This window comes from Mangifera indica, chromosome 7, assembly GCF_011075055.1.
Source record: "Mangifera indica cultivar Alphonso chromosome 7, CATAS_Mindica_2.1, whole genome shotgun sequence".
Classification (NCBI taxonomy): Eukaryota; Viridiplantae; Streptophyta; class Magnoliopsida; order Sapindales; family Anacardiaceae; genus Mangifera; species Mangifera indica.
The window spans coordinates 193923-210594 of record NC_058143.1 but is presented as its reverse complement, the minus strand read 5'-3'; the positions used below and the strand labels follow the sequence as shown (position 1 = coordinate 210594).

Sequence of the window (16672 nt, the reverse complement as noted above, 5' to 3'; positions counted from 1 at the left end):
GAATCCCACATCGACAAAGCACGGGAGAGATGCTGGGTCTGTGTGTGCTCTGTCTTTGGATCCCACATTGGTTAGTGGTGGGAGAATTGTATTGGTTAAATAGTCTGTGAGCTCCTTAACTGTTAAGACGCGTTTTGGGTTGCAAAGCCCATTAGCAAACCCATGATGGACTGTGTGTCCAAAGTGGACAATATCTTAACAGTGGGCCGGGTTATTGGACCTGGGGTGTTACATTAAATTTTCCGACTGTGTGGCTACATCATCTATAAAACAAAGAAATTAAATATAAAACTGACAGAACTTAAAGAACAACTGAAAAACTAGATACAATAGTTACAACTTACAATGTTATGAACAATAAGATAGTTGGTGAGTCATGTCTTTTAATCTTGCCATGTATCCTGTAAAAGGTGCATTGACTTCTCTTTTGTTTCTTTCTCCCAACAATGATTAACTGTTGGGACTCATGTGTATGTGAAGAGGAGAGAAGTTAAGGAATTTTCAGTACAAGTGGCAAGGCTCTGGAGGCAACAGATGTCAAACATCCAGCAAGGAAGCATGCAGCAGACAAGCAACAAGAGATAATGGACAAGCAGCCAAAACAGGGGACCGCAAGTATATCCCTGGCTAAGGTGGTGAAATAGGAGTGGAGAAGTAGTTATGGAGAGGCAAAAGAAGAAAAGAACCTGGATCTGGTAAAGGCTTGAGATTATAATATCCAGCAAGCCGTCTCTAGCAAAATATACAAGCAGAGAACACTTCTTAATCTCCACAAGATCAAGAGATGAAAATTTTAGAGGTTTTTTTAATTTTTTGGCATTCTTTGATCCTGTTGAAAGGACATAAACTTTGTCATCATTGCAAAAATCTTAAAATTTACAAGAATTTTAATCAATTTGGAAATGTCTTACCACCATTGGATCTGATCACATGTTGCTTCAGCAGATTTCCCTTGCCTACATTGTTGCCCTGTCAGCTTCACATTCCTCTTATCATCATAATAAGTTTACGATGCCATAGCAACACAATGAAGCCCAAGTTTGTGAAGCAATGATCTAGTGGTTTCTTCTTCAAAACTCTTCATATTTTCTCCATTTCTGTAGCTATGTTGCTGTTCATGTACTTAACTTTCAAACTCTGCAATCAGATCACCTGCAAAACCAAGAAAAATAAAACATGAAATTGGCACAGTTGTAGAAATACATGAAACAAATGACACGAGAGTACAATTGTGACTTACAAATTTCCAAAGTGATGTAAAGTTCTTTAATCTCATCCATTTCCTTGAGGAGATTTCTTGTCTTGTCTTTCCTTTTCTTTATTACAACAAGTTGTCATGTAACAAGGGACAATTATCAATATTTGTGTTGCAAATAGGCAAACCAACATAAAATAATGTGACTTTGAGAGCAACCCAATTAAGAACTTACCATTATAGAAACTAATTGATCACAAATTACTGCAGAAACGTCATATGCTAAACTTCTTATTCGAGTCTTTCATCTTCTCAAAATTCTTTCAGGATTCACCATAAATATTAAAACATTCAAATTAAAGAGACAGGTTTTTTCTGGAATAAAAGTGCAATGATGGTAGGAATATGCAAGAATAAGACTATGTAAAAGGATCGAGAAAGAATAGCTCACATGCTTTGTTCGATGAACATTGACTAGTTGTACTGTTTTAGTAGAATATCTTAGTTTTTCTCACCATTTGGTGAACTCCGTATGCAGTTAGTTGTGTGAAACAGAAATGACGTTTGATCTTGTTGAAAAGTCAAAATATGCTTACATGAAGTTGGAGAAGGAAAACTTTAAGCTCCCCAACGATTTCTGCAATGTTAATTCAAGTGTAGTGATCCTGCATAGTGTTGTTTGCATAGAGAAAGTAAATAATGATTCCTCAAATAAGCTATAAAGAGTAAACCAGAGATTAATAATGATGTAATTCACAATATGTCTTTGCCCAAAACAAAAACAATGAGATAACAATCTATGATCTGACGAAGTAGCAAGGATCTTTAGAAAATTGCAGGTATTTTTCTCTTTTGATTACCTTGGAACCACAAGAGTTGAAACAATCTATGAGATGACAAAGTAGAGAAGTTCTGGAGCAGAGGATTTATGTCAAATTGATTAAAGTTAAATGAATTGCCTGGACAAACTACAATTGAGAGATTATTGTTGACGATCAGCTGCCAAAATTCAAAACAGATTAATAACTTCAAAATTAAGAGAAAAAAATGTTGTATTACATAAAATTTTGGATGATAGTAGAGGTGTCATCAAGAAATTTTACAAACCTTTGATGGAATTAGATTTATCTGTGCAATCAGGAAAATTAGAGAAAGGTCCCATCATCAACTATGTACTCCTTTGAATTGTAGATGAATTTGCTATCTATTTCAACTTTAGGAATTTGAGCAATCTTTGAGGAATATCTTCCCGTAACACTTTTCAATCTTTTTATAAGCAGTGGACAATCTTTAATATCTAAAGACTGAAGTGAGGATGGAAGGGTTTGCAGGGATTTGAGTTTTGGGCATTTCTTAATTGATAAATCTGTGAAGTTACCAAGGCCCGGAATGGATTTGAGCCTTGGGCAATCCTCAATGTCCAATCTTCCATGAGAGGTGAGGCTGCTAAGATTTGGAATTGATTTAAGCCTTGGGCATTTCTTAATGCCGAAATGCCTAAGAGAGGCGAGGTTGCTCGGATCTTGGATTGATTCAAGCTGTGGGAGACACTCGATCACCAACCATTCAAGAGAGGTGAGGCCTTTGAGAATTGGCATTGATTCGAGCTCTGTGCAGTATCCAATGTACAACTCTGTGAGGGAGGTGAGGCTGCTGAAATTTGGAATTCGTTCAAGCCCTTGAATGGTGAATGCCTTAAGAGAGTTGAGGTTGTTCAGTTCTGGGACGGATTCAAGCTGTGGGAGAAAACCGATAGCCAACCTTTCAAGAGAGGCGATGTTGGTCACGTCTGAGATGGATTTAAGCTGCGGGAGTTCTTCGATTCGCAACCTTTTTAGAGAGGTGAGCATTCCCATTCCCATTCCCTTGTCATCTTCACATTCATTAATTAAGAGTTGTCTAAGGCTGGTGAGAACACCATCTCTCACCATCAATTTTGGACATTCTTTTATTTCAATAAGCTCAAGGCAAGGAAGATGGTGTAGACCTAAAGGTAAGGATTCAACATTTTTACAATCCATTAAAGTAATTTTTTCAAGACTTGGGCTATTATTAAAGGACTCACCAATTGACTTTAGCTTTTCACAACCCCAGATAAAGATGCACGTAAGTGCCTTAGGGAGGTACTCATTTCTACTAGATGATAATGTTACCAGCGCTTTACAACTTCGAATATCTAGTTGGCTGATTGTCTCAGGCAATGGGCCATCTACTGATATGCACTTGAGAGAATCACACAAATAAATCTCCAAGTACTCAAGAAGACAAACACTTAAATCCTTCAAAAATTTCAGTTCCCAACAGTAAATAATCTTAAGCCTTTTTATAGATAAAGGTAGGGCATTGTTACCAATAAATGTTAGCTTCCAGCACCAACTAATCTCAAGTTCCTTTAGAGATGAAGGTAGCATGCCCCTTCCTATGGATGTTAGATTTTGACACTCACTAATCTTAAGAGAATTTAGATGGGAAAGAAAACTGGTGTTCTTCAAACTTTGCTATGATTCCATAATCTCTCTCCATTTTGATAAATCCAAAATGAATCTAATCTTTGAGATCCTTTCTTTAATATATCTTCAACCTCCAGAATATTTGCAAGATATCGAGAACCCAACTTTTTAAAACTAGTCGAACCATCATTACATACCATTCCTTCACAATCATCAAGTTCTAATTTGCAATGTATTAGAAAATTTCAGAATGAGACTACCAACTTTGGATAATTCTTAATAACAAATCTTTCTAATGAAGAAAGATAATCAGGTACTTCTCCAGTAAGTTGGGGACATGTTTCAATAAAAAGAACATGTAGCTTAGGAAAATTTTCAATATCTTTATTTCCTCTCTTGCTATCCCAATACTCCCATTCTTTCAAATTCTCAAAACGAAGAAACTTTAATGACTTGAAAGGTGTTTGAAAATCTATTCTTTTTAGACTTGCCATGTCTTTAATGGTTAAGTCTTCAAGTGAGCTCAACATTTCAAGTGAAGGCAAAGACATGCACCTCTTGCATTCTTCTAATTTAAGAACCACCAAATTAGAGAGCCATGACAAATCTCCTAACCAAGATGGAAAACTTTCACCACCATAGCCTCAGATTATGAGTTCTTTCAAATTGCTAGGAGGCTTTAGCTTGTCAAGTATATTCATTTCTACATCTGCTTTCAGTGAGTTTACTTGATATCTCCATTCTAGCAATAACTCTTTTAGATTGTTTTTATTACTTAGTATTTTTCCCTCGTATTTGATTTGAATCTGTCACATTTTGTAATTTTGAAATATAAAGCTCTCGAAGAAAACTTAAATTCTTCAAATCTTCTAAATTAGAACCTGTATCCTTGCCCATAATAAAATTAGACAATATTTGAAGATTTTTCAACTCATTCATTCCAAATTGCATCTTTTTCAATAAATTTTTACCACTTATATTAAAATGACATAAATTGGTCAAATATCTCATTTTAGAAGGTAACTTCATGAGATAAGAACAATCTTTTAATAACAAAGTTTGTAAGTTAAATAATTGGCACGTTGACTCAGGCAAACTTCTTATCCAAGTATTTGAAAAGTTAAGAAACCTTAGATGCATCATACCTCCAATTAAATTAGGTAAATAAACGATCCGATGTCCTTCAAAAGATAGTACTCTCAACTTTTCTAACTTTGGCAACGAATAAAAAATGATTGTAGCACTTATATAACTTCCAGATCCATGCCTCATGGGACAAAATGTTCTTAAACTTTTTACTCTTTCCAAAGCTTTAAATTTATTTTTTTCAATATAATCATCCGGTTCATAAGTGAAATGATGAATTTTCTCAAATTTTTTTGGTAGCTCAACAATATTTTGCTAAAATTTAAACCGATTCCTTTAAAAACCAATTGAGCTAGATCATGAACAAGATCATGCATAACATAGTTTGAACTATGAGTATTCAATTGTTGGAAAAGCGACCTTGAACATAATCTTTTAAAACACTCACCTGCCTCATCTAGTTGTTTATCAAATGGTTGAACAATACCTTCCGCAATCCATAGAAGTGCAAGTTCCTTCTCCTCAAATTCGTAATCCTGAGGAAAAATTGCACAATAGCCAAAACATCTTTTTAGATTCGGAGGAAGATAATGGTAGCTTAGCTTTAATGTTGGGAGAATGTGATCACTTTCATTAGATGTACTCCATATTTTGCTTTCTAATATATTTTCCCAAGTATCGCTTTGTTTAAAGCGTAGAAGACCACCAAGGGTCTTTGCTGCCAGTGGTAGGCCGCCACACCTTTCAACAACTCTCTTGTAAATTGAATTCGAAATTTGATTGGGAGCAGCAGCTGCACCAGTCCCGAATGCGTGCTTCTCAAACAAGGACTTACAAGCTTCGTCGGAAAAAAGCTTCAATGGATAAGTATGAGAGCATCTTATTGTTTGTGCAACATCTGTATGGCGAGTTGTCACGATCATTGTGCTTCCAGGTGCACCAGCTGCGAAAGGAGACGTAAGCGTTTCCCATTCGTTGTAGTCCACCTTCCAAATATCGTCTAATACTATCAAGAATTGCTTTCCACTTACTGCCTCTTTCAACTTAACTTGCACTTCATTCAAATTATAATTATTTGGATCAAAGGATGAGACTTGCTGAAGAAGTTCCTTTGAGATTTTGAGAACGTCAAAGGTGGTTGAAACACACACCCACGCTTTTTTCTCAAACTTGAAATCTTCCAACTCATGATGGTACACTTCCCGAGCAATTGTTGTTTTGCCGATCCCTCCCATGCCGACAACTGCTATTACTTGAAAGTTAGCTCCATTTTTCACCATTTCCAGTAGTTCAGCTTTCTCTTCATTTCTGCCAGAAAAACCTTGTCCGAGTGGGACGCTTGAAGTTTCCTATGGTTTTTGCGGTGCAGAGAGGTTAGTTGGTGGCAGTCCAGAAAGCTCCATCAACTTACGTTCTTCTGATCTTTGCCCACAGAGTTGTTCCAATCAGCTATTGATTTCTTTGATCTTGGACCCCATGTAGATAGCGAAGAAAGGACTAGGGAAACTAGCAGGGAGGCTGCTAAATCCTTTGCTAGAGCAAGCCTGGTGTTCTGCCTTCAGTTTGTGTCGCAAAGCTTTGTAGGCAAACTCATCCAATAAATCCTCCGCATCATAAGCCCAGTGTTGAAGATTGTCAAGCCACACTTTGACGCGTTTATCCATCAGCTGCCTGTCTTCTGCATTGCGAAGAAGGTTTTCAACCATCTGCAACTTGTTCTCCAGCTTTTTGATCTTTGAATCTACCCCTCCAACGAGTTGCCGGGCAAAGTCCCGCACTTCATTGGACCCCAATATCTTAAACAACCCCTCAAAGAGTTCGGAGACGACAGGCTCAAGAACGACTTCCATGGTTCGATTGTTGGAAATAAGGAAAGATTTAAGATTGTAACAAGAAGAGAAGAATGTGAGAAAGAAAGAGAAACTTATTAATTTTGTGGTTTAAGGGTGCTCAAAATAAAAGAATATTTGAGTCACAACTCATTCTTAGATAAATACCTTACTTAAACAGACAATTATTCTTGAGATAAAGAAAGGAAAGGAATCTTTCATGATAATCAACTTTGGGTTGTTTGATTGTTATGCCAACTCTACTTTTACTAGCCTCCTCCTGTCATATTGTTTTCAAATGTTGCTTACAGCTCATGCCTTTAAAAAGGAAAAATGAATAGAGAATCATTCTTTGTGTCTTTCCTCAGCCATTTTGGTTTCTTCATCCTTAATCATTCTTCATAGTTTACTCTCTATATATATTACGTGGAAAGAACAGTCTTCTTAAATACCATTCCTCTGCTTTTAAATTGTTCAAAGCAAAGGAGATTCTCTGCTCACTCTTTGATTCTGAGATTTCTGGCTGTGTTATATAGGCTTGTTTGCAATTCAAACAAAAGGGTAACTTAGTTGAGGTCAATGACTGTTTGCAATTACAGCTTGTCACTGCTCAATGCTTCAGCACTACTAAAATGGTAATGGCTCAATAACAAACAGACAGAAATTTAAACATGTTTATTATTGAACCTTTTTCCTGCTCAATTAGCCTAAGATTTTATTGGTTACAGCAAGTATATAAGATTGGTGAAAGAAAGCCATAAGACAATCACACACAAAGGCACACCAAATTTACATGGTTCCGCACTACATCCACCGGAGATGAGTCAAATGGCAAAAATGGAGATAATGATATAAAGTCTAATACACTTGCATTCAACACTAACCCAAATCTGAAACCTCTAACAGCAAAACATTTTATATTATGTGTCTAAATATATTACTAATACAATAGACCGGGCTATTGGATACTTGAGGGATATTGAATTTGCCTCATGACCGACGCAAGCATCAAAGCTCGTCTTGTTTGCAATTTTTGTTCTTTTTTAATGATTTTTTTTGATAATTTTTTGTTTCTGTAGTACCCTTCTTTAGTGCTACTATTCACCGCAATCTTTAACGTTGTACTGTTCATCTTCTTGGCATATTGCTCACTAGCTCAAGTGAAACGTTTTAAATTTAAGTTCATCTTAAACTTTATTCGAACTTACTCAAAACTCATATCTGTCACTATTGAAAAGTCCTTTGGGTTTGCTCCAAGTGTCACGTGTTGAAAACAAATGTCTCAATATCAACAAATGCAAGCCCATATCTTGTCCTCTACCCAGCTCCGCCAGCCCAACCCAACCTTGACCTTCAATATCTCAAAGTTAAGTGTGAAATGAAACAAAGCCTCCATTAATACAAGAGGACAAAGTTAGGCCAACCGAAGTGTTTCTGTTATAAAATCTGACCTAAAATAAGCCGAGACTTGGTCAAATACCTGGCACAGCAGCAACCCAACTTTGACCGCACTATATACTTAGATGGTACCAGAAGCTGCTCCTTTAAAAAGTCAGCAGTTGCCCCCACTGCTCAATCCCTTTCCTTCTTCTCAACACTCCTTACATAGTGTGGTGGTCAAAAGCTTCAAAATTACATATTTACCCTTGGTCCAGTGGTAACTTCCATTTGCAAGGTGTTGAGTTCATTTTCAAATGACACATTCACCCCCTTATTTTGGTATATACGCTTAAATTCTAAAAAATTACTTAATATAAAATTTGAATTACCTTTAACAATAATTGGGATTTGGCCCGGTGGTCACACATGTGAACTTTTATTTCTAATGTGTTGGTTCAATTCAAATCCAAACAATTGTACATTTTGTATTTGACCATATGGAAATCATATTAAAATGACACAAAGACTAAAAAATAATATAAATATTGGGATGATAGTAAAATTTTCTCCTCACACGTTGATCATGCGACATGTGTCAATATAAAGTCTTTTCATAGAGCACAAATTAATAATATATGGTCAAATTTGAGATGGGTATTTTTCAAAATTTATGTGACACTTGCATATTTCTTGAATTTCATGGTTGTACGTAATAAAATTTTGACTTTGAAGAATAATTGAAGCCAATCATTCAACTATGACTTTTTTTTTTTTAAATTTTTTTATAAAAATAATAAATAGATAATTGAGAATTGTATTATTTTTTTTTTTAGAGATAATAATATTTAAAGATATCCAACTATCATATTTTTCTCTAATTAATAAATTAAACTTTGATTTTTCCTATTGGGAGGATCAAATTTTCTGATTTTTTTATTGAAGCAATCAAACTTTCAAAATAATTTAGCGAAGGGATTAAACTTTCACTTTTTTAATTGAAAATATTAAACTATTATCTAATTTTATACAACGTTAAATATAGATGATATGCCAAATTTTTTTGTTAAAACACAAACGTGGACGATGTTAAAAATATCAAATTATCATATTATATGGTTTCTATTCATAAATGTTTAATTAAAATAAAAAATTAATTTAATAGCAAGTAGATGATAGACCCGTTTTGATGTGTCAAAATATAAATTTAGTTTTGTTAGTTGAAAAATCTAAAAGTGTAATTATTTTAATAATAAAAAACAAATTTTGATTCCTTTATTAGAAAAAAATAATTCCACACCTTTAAATATTATTAAAGGATCAAATTATCAATTATTTTTAAAGATATTGAACTCTATTTTTTTATTAAAATTTTCTATTAAATTGATCAAATTTTTAGATTTTTTTATTGAAGAGACTAAAATTTCATTATTTTCTATTAAATGTGTCAAATTAATCATCTAGTTATTTTTGTTTGATATCTTTAATGGGAAATATTGAAAATTTGATTTCTATTATAAAAAAAAAAAAAATTGAGACTCCAATTCCTTAAATAGAGAAATTTGATATTTCAAATCCTTCGATATAAACATTTGAAAGTTCAAGCTTTTAAATAGAAAAAAAATTGATTATTTGAATAGAGAAAACAATTAGTTGGTTACGTCTAAATAATATTATTCCTTATTTTTATTATCTAAGCATTAACTTATACTTGAAAATGGCTTTCTATGATTTGTTAGGTCCCATGACTATTTCCCATTCAAGGTTTGGTGCAAACCTAATTTTTCTTCTGTTAATTATTAAAAATATAAATACCCAACTATTTATTAAATTTCATTGTTATTTTTAAAGATAAAATTGTCATTAATAAATTTTATTTAAACTCATATTTTATTATTACTTTAATATTTTAAAATATTTATTTTTACCTTCTAACTTTATATTTTCTATGTATAAAAACTGACTTTCCCCCTCCCCCCAAAAAGTCTAGACTTTTAAACTCTCATCATTTTTCCCATTCGTCACACCCCCAAATTTTCAAAAAATTTCAATTGCACCTTATTCTTCCTTTCTCCTTCTCTTCGATGATTATTCACAACCACCGCCCGTTAGTCTCTCCCTCCCGCCTTGTTGGTCACTCTCCCTTCCCACTCTAGCTATCTTTGTTAGTAATGGAGACAGAATTGTCTTTGTCTTCAACGAAGATAGGCACAGTGGGAAGGGAGAGTGGTTGAGAGAGAGAGGGAAGGCGGGAAGGAGAGAGTTGACAATCGAAAATGACAAAATAGTTGCTAGGGATTATATTTGGAAATTGAGGGAGAAAAGGGGGAAATTGGAATTTTTAGAAAGTTGGCAGGGCGATTAAATTGAAAAAAAGATGAGGGTTTAAAACTCTAGACTTAGAAAGAGAAAAATCAGTTTTTAAATCTAGAAAATATGAGGTTAGGAGGCAAAAATAAATATTTTAAACTTTAGGATAATACTAAAATATAAGTTTAAATAAAATTTTTTAATAATGATTTTACTCTTAATAGTAACAATAAAATTTAATAAATAAGTTAGTATTTAAATTTTTAATAATTAACGAGTCAAAAATTGATTTACACCATGGGAAATAATCATTTGGCCTATTTATTATGATAGGATAGAATCTTGCATCTTTATTTTCAAGTGCATATGCTCACAAAGTAACCTTAAAAGCGCGAGGGTCGGTGGAGATAAATAAAATTGGTAGGGTGACAGCCATCATTCATGGCTGCTTTTTCGTTCTGAAATCACTGCATGAGAGTGGGACACTTCACCATAATAAAAGCACTTGCTTTGTGAGTTTTTGTTTTGGGAAATCATTTCATGAGAGTGGGACACTTCATTTTTGTTGTGTTCTGCACCTTTATAACGCTAGACAACAATGGCGGCTAAGCATGCCCTTTAAGTCCCACACCATGTTCGGTAAGGATGGATTCTAATAGAAATACACTAAATAAAAGACAAGACAGCCTAAATTGGGTTTGTTTGATTCATGAATAGTAATACTTAAGAGGAGAATTATTGAATAGATAAGTTCAGTGCAATGACCTTAGCAAGAGGCTTATCTTAAAAATTGACAATTTTAATTTTTTTTAATTCAAATTTGACTTATATAAATTAAATAAAGATTTGATATCGATTCGATTCAACCCAGGCAACATCATCCTGCTCTTATAATTTGAAAAATATAAAATATCAACTATCTGTTTAATTTAATTATTTTTTTAGAGTTAATATTATCTTATCCAATTTATAAAATCATGGTTCACTCAAAAATTTGTGCCCTATTTATATTAGAAAATCAAATATTTTTGTTCAAACAATAAATACTATAGTATTAATTAGTTATTATCAAAATATTATTTATTATGGAAAAAAGTTTTATGGCTAAACGTTTCCAAATGAAAAAGGATAAAGAAAGCAAGAAGTACTGGGAGTAGCGTGAGTGGTGCTATTTTGTCAGTTGTTACTGGCTGGGCCACTTTTGGGTTTGGTGATAGCAAGATTAAGGATTTAGGCTACCATCTTCTGAAATTTTGCAATCTTTTTCTGGGTTCTCAAATTCAGTGGATTTTCTGATTTGGGTTCTCTTTTCCTTCATCCAAGTCTTGATTTTTAGCTTAGAAGCAAGGTATATTCATTCAAAGCTTGCTTTGTTTTTGGCTTGATATTATAGTTTTGATCTCTCTTGAAATGGGTAAGAAATAGGAAATGGATTTTGAAGGAGCAGAGGAAGCAAGTCAAGTTTTATTTTTTTGGTCATTATGATGATGAAGAGATTTAAATGATATTTGGGATTGGATACCCTTGAATTAGAATCTAAGTATTTATAGTGTTGCTGAGTGAAGTTTTGTGGATATTAGGTGGGAAAAGGAAAATCTTTTGGGTTCGAAGAAGTGAGGTTTTAAATTTTAAGAACAGATTCATATTGCTGAGTTCTTAGTTTATTTGTGTGAGATTGTGGAGAAAAAAACAGTTTGAAGGCACCAAAGATGGAAAAACAGCACAGTTTTCATGGTGTTACCATTGAGACGCAGCCAAGTGGGATGAAGGCAATGGAAAAGCAACAGAGTTTTCGTAGTGTAACGTTTGAGAAACAGCCAGCTACGCCCGGAGCGACGGAGGATCAGAATTTATGTATTGAAAATCAGCTAAATAGTCATGGGGCGATGGAGAAACAGAAGGGTTTTCGTGGGTTTTTGGAGAAACAGAAGAGCTTCCGGATGGTGATGGAGAGACAGTTGAGTTTTTTAGGTGGTGGTGAGAGGAAGAAGAATAAAGATTCGCCAGGTAAAAGAGGTGACTTGCAGCTGCATCTGGCTGCTCGGGCGGGAAATTTAAGTAGTGTTAAGGAAATTTTTCAGAACTGTGATGGAGGTGATTCAAAGGAGTTGTTGTCACAGCAGAACCAAGAAGGGGAAACTCCCCTTTATGTTGCTGCAGAAAATGGGCATGCTTCGGTTGTTGGAGAGATGTTGAAATATATGGACCTTGAAATTGCATCTATAGCAGCCAGGAATGGATATGATCCAGTTCATGTGGCAGCAAAGCAAGGTCATCTTGGTAAGTTTTCGATCTTATTCTGCATTGTGTAGTGGGAAATCCTTACTAATGTAATTTTGGAATTGAACAATTTCTTCCCTTGTTTATTGGATTCCATTTTAAGCCAGCCATAGTACTGTTTTTGTGGTCAGTTGGAAGTGAATTTTCCTGTTTCTTGTGTAATAGATTGTAGAGGCTCAAATTCACAATTTTTAGATAGCATTTTCACTAAAATATGTTATATTGTTTAATATGTACGCTTATCACAAATTCTATGAATACACAAACTAGCCGCACTGGCCTGCAGTCTTGCACATGTATCTGTTTCTTTTATTTGATTCTTATCATATAGGCACTTCTAATTTGCTTTTTGTCCTTAATTAATCAGTTGTGTTGATGACTGATACGGTTCCATTATTTTGCATATCATATTGTTGTTTAAGCTCATAGCTAAATGGCATTTCAAAAGACAATTCTGTTTTAGAGAAGCATAAAGAGTGTTTATTGTTTATTTCTTTGTTTTAAATTTTCAGCTATGTGCTGACCCATAAACCTTTAACCTTGCAGATGTTTTAAAGGAACTTTTGAGTGTATTCCCCAACTTGGTTATGACCACAGACTTATCCTGTACAACTGCTTTACACACAGCTGCAGCTCAAGGGCACATTGATATAGTTAATTTCCTTCTAGCAACTGACTCAAACCTTGCTAAGATAGCCAGAAATAATGGTAAGACTGCCCTTCATTCTGCAGCCAGGATGGGTCACGTGGAGGTGGTGAAATCCCTGGTGAGCAAGGACCCAAGCACAGGTTTTAGGGTTGACAAAAAAGGCCAAGCTGCAATACACATGGCTGTAAAAGGACAAAGTGAGGAGATTGTGCTGGAATTAGTTAAACCTGACCCTTCAGTTTTAACCTTGGGGGATAACAAGGGAAATATGGCATTGCATATTGCCACTCAGAAGGGCCGTAATCAGGTGCTTCCTTGTTTCTTCCTCTGTTGTGATTCTTCTTTTCTTGGTCAATAAACATTTGACAATTGGTGCATGGTAGGTTTTTTGCAGTCCAAGTTAATTGTTGAACTAACGTGGATGACTTTAACTTATCAATTAAAGCATGTCCCTGGAATCAACATGGCCAATCGATAATCTATAAAACAACAGAATTGTTTCATTTTTATTACCTTCTTATGACACTTTAGATTTATTTAAGGACATTGAAATAATTTTATCTTGTTGCTGTCTGGATCTAGTCATGATAAATATAATCCTTGTCATGATTTCTGTTCTTTTTATATGATCAGGATGTATGATGATTATCAGAAACAATTATTTTCATATGTAATTAAAGTAGATTGATAGGCTATTTGAAGCAGTTTGCTCACACATGGATGAGCAATGTAGATGCGTTTTTACCTTAAAAAAGGGTCAGATGTATAAGTAATCAAGCTTTTCTAATTTCACAAAGGAATATTGATTGCTGAAAGGTGAAAAACTTAGAAGACAATTGTGTGGCATTAATATAGGTAATAGATGCTTGGAAACTTGGATTTTTTGCAAAAGCAAACAAGCCTATGTAAATGTCAATAAGTTTGAACTGAAATTTCTAGTTTCAGTTTGATTGTCATTACAATACATATTGAAGTTTGACTTCGTTTGATTGCAGATTGTACGTTGTTTATTATCAATTGAGGGTGTAGATGTCAATGCATTAAACAAGTCTGGAGAGAGCCCGCTAGATATTGCTGTGAACCTTGGAAATCAAGAACTTGTTTCTGTATTGAAGGAAGCAGGGGCAGTCAATTCTAAAGACCATGGGAAGCCCCCGAATTCAGCAAAGCAGCTTAAGCAGACTGTTAGTGACATAAAACATGATGTTCAGTCCCAGCTCCAACAGACCCGTCAAACTGGATTCAAGGTCAAGAAAATTGCAAAAAAGCTGAAGAAGCTCCACATAAGTGGACTCAATAATGCTATAAACTCAGCAACTGTTGTTGCTGTTCTCATCGCGACTGTTGCTTTTGCTGCTATCTTCACTGTGCCTGGACAGTTCGTTGAGGGTAAATCAGAGGGGTATTCCCTTGGGGAAGCCCACATAGCAAGAAATGCGGCTTTCCTTACCTTTTTTGTGTTTGACAGTCTAGCATTATTCATCTCCCTGGCTGTTGTTGTAGTCCAGACATCAGTTGTTGTGATTGAAGAAAAAGCAAAGAGGCAGCTTGTTTTTGTTATTAACAAGCTCATGTGGTTGGCTTGCCTCTTCATTTCAATTGCTTTTGTTTCTCTCACATATGTGGTAGTGGGCAAGCATTCAAGGTGGCTTGCTGTGTTTGCAACAGTGATCGGTGGTACAATAATGCTGACCACAATCGGCTCTATGTGCTATTGTGTTGTTTTGAATAGAATGGAGGAGAAAAAATTGAGGAACATAAGGAGAGAAAAAAGCCGGTCTCATTCTTTATGTGTGTCTATAGCTTCTGAACCAGAGATCTTGAATGGTGAGTACAAGAGAATGTATGCCCTTTAAGACCTCAGAATTTGGAGAAAAACGATAAGGAACGGGGGCACTGGGGGGTATATGATTCTACGTACTTGAGTGGATGCTTTGCATATGATTAGATTAAACTAGAATTAGCTGTGGGGCAAGTTGAAGGAGAATGATGACTATGTGGTTCCAGGTATTGTTGACGCTGGATATGTGCTTTCACATGGAAGTTTCGTCCAAAGGGGTAATGCAGTTTCCTTCTCCTTTAGCTCTAAGAATTTAGCCTTGCATGACATTGAGATTTGATTATGAATCCTAAATCTAGTTACAGGCATGGTGGAATCAGTCGACTCAGAGAGCCGGCAATGGACACCAACTGTCGTTGGTTCAATTGTCTGCTTTTGAGTTTTGTGTTGTAATGTTGTAACGGTATATGATGTTTATAATCAATTAAAATAGCTTCCCCACTGGAAGTTTTTATCTTGAACAATTAACAATAGCTTTCCTATTGGAAATACAATACAATGATGAATGCAAAATGATTCATCTGAATGAATAGACGTCAGTGTGAAGATGTTTAATTCTTTAAGTCATGAATAATGAGCAAGAAATTCATGAAACTAGAGAGAGATTCATTCTCAGTCAATCTTGGGTCAATTTGAGTTCGGATTAAATTTATAATACTTAATTCGGACTCAAATCCATAATGTCTTATTTCTGAAGGGTTGAATAATGTCAACGGCTGTAAATAGTATCATTGATGAGATAAATAGTATTATTGAATAAACAAATAAATTGATTGCAATATTAGTTGTCAAGTAGATTCTAATCAAATCAGTTTATCTTTGACCAAAAGACTTATTGCCACCCAAGAATTTAGTTCATTCTCAAACTCTCATTCACCAAATTTTAAAAACCTAAATACTCATTTATTATTCAATTTTTATTAAATTTTGTTATTAGTCTGAAAGGTAAAAATGTTATTTAATAACTTTATTCACAGCAAGAATATTTTATCTTTTTTTTTTTCACTTTAATTTTAAACATTGACAATTTTTTTCCTAATTTAGTTTTAAAAAGGTTTTTGGGCTTCTATGTTTTAAAATTAATAGTTGACTCCCTAAAAGTTTAAAACATTACACTTACATCTCAAAAAATGCATTATCCTTTTCCAGCTATCGTTTTTTCTGACGATTCACTATAGTATGTCATCAATTCCATCACTAGCACCCTCTTCCTCTCTAACAGTTTTCCAGCTTAGAAACCACCTAAAATCTAGTTGAAATTAGTTGGTGGTTGCACAATCAACACACAACTTCATGTGATGTCTTTACAGCGAATCTGTGAGTCAATTGACGCACAAATTCATCACGCAGATCTTAGCAACCACCTGTTGATTTCGACCTGATTTTGGGTGGTCTTTGCATCGAAAAACCATTGGAGAGGGGAAAAGGTGTCAGTGATGAAGTTGATGATGCATCAGAATGAATTGTTTAAAAAAATGTCGTTAAAAAGAGAGAATACATTTTTTGAAGTATAAGTACAATGTTTTGAACTTTGAAGAGATAATTATTAACTCTAAAATATAAAATTTAAATAACTTTTTAAAACTAAATTAATAAAAAAGTTGTGAATTTTTAAAATAAATATTCAAAAAGGGGATAAATTTTTTTTTCAAATAA

At 34.4% G+C, this 16672-nt stretch overlaps 3 protein-coding genes across 3 annotated transcripts; 1 reads left to right on the top strand and 2 right to left on the bottom strand.

Annotated features, from left to right (window-relative positions):
* Positions 1-301: 301 nt before the first annotated feature.
* LOC123220987 (disease resistance protein RPP4-like) lies at positions 302-6957 on the bottom strand. The gene is made up of 5 exons (XM_044643639.1): positions 2303-6957; positions 2056-2194; positions 1241-1860; positions 912-1152; positions 302-829 (listed from the first exon to the last, which is right to left on the bottom strand). Exon 1 carries the CDS (start codon positions 3604-3606, stop codon positions 2341-2343), a length of 1266 nt encoding a protein of 421 aa, XP_044499574.1. The 5' UTR covers positions 3607-6957; the 3' UTR covers positions 302-829; positions 912-1152; positions 1241-1860; positions 2056-2194; positions 2303-2340.
* On the bottom strand, positions 6177-6581 carry LOC123220778 (putative disease resistance protein At1g50180). The gene has a single exon (XM_044643371.1). It carries the CDS (start codon positions 6579-6581, stop codon positions 6177-6179), a length of 405 nt encoding a protein of 134 aa, XP_044499306.1.
* A 4387-nt stretch (positions 6958-11344) lies between the features above and the next one.
* LOC123220983 (ankyrin repeat-containing protein At5g02620-like) lies at positions 11345-15480 on the top strand. The gene is made up of 3 exons (XM_044643634.1): positions 11345-12527; positions 13074-13483; positions 14172-15480. The coding sequence occupies exons 1-3, from the start codon at positions 11957-11959 to the stop codon at positions 15030-15032; spliced, it is 1842 nt and encodes a 613-aa protein (XP_044499569.1). The 5' UTR covers positions 11345-11956; the 3' UTR covers positions 15033-15480.
* Positions 15481-16672: the final 1192 nt, after the last annotated feature.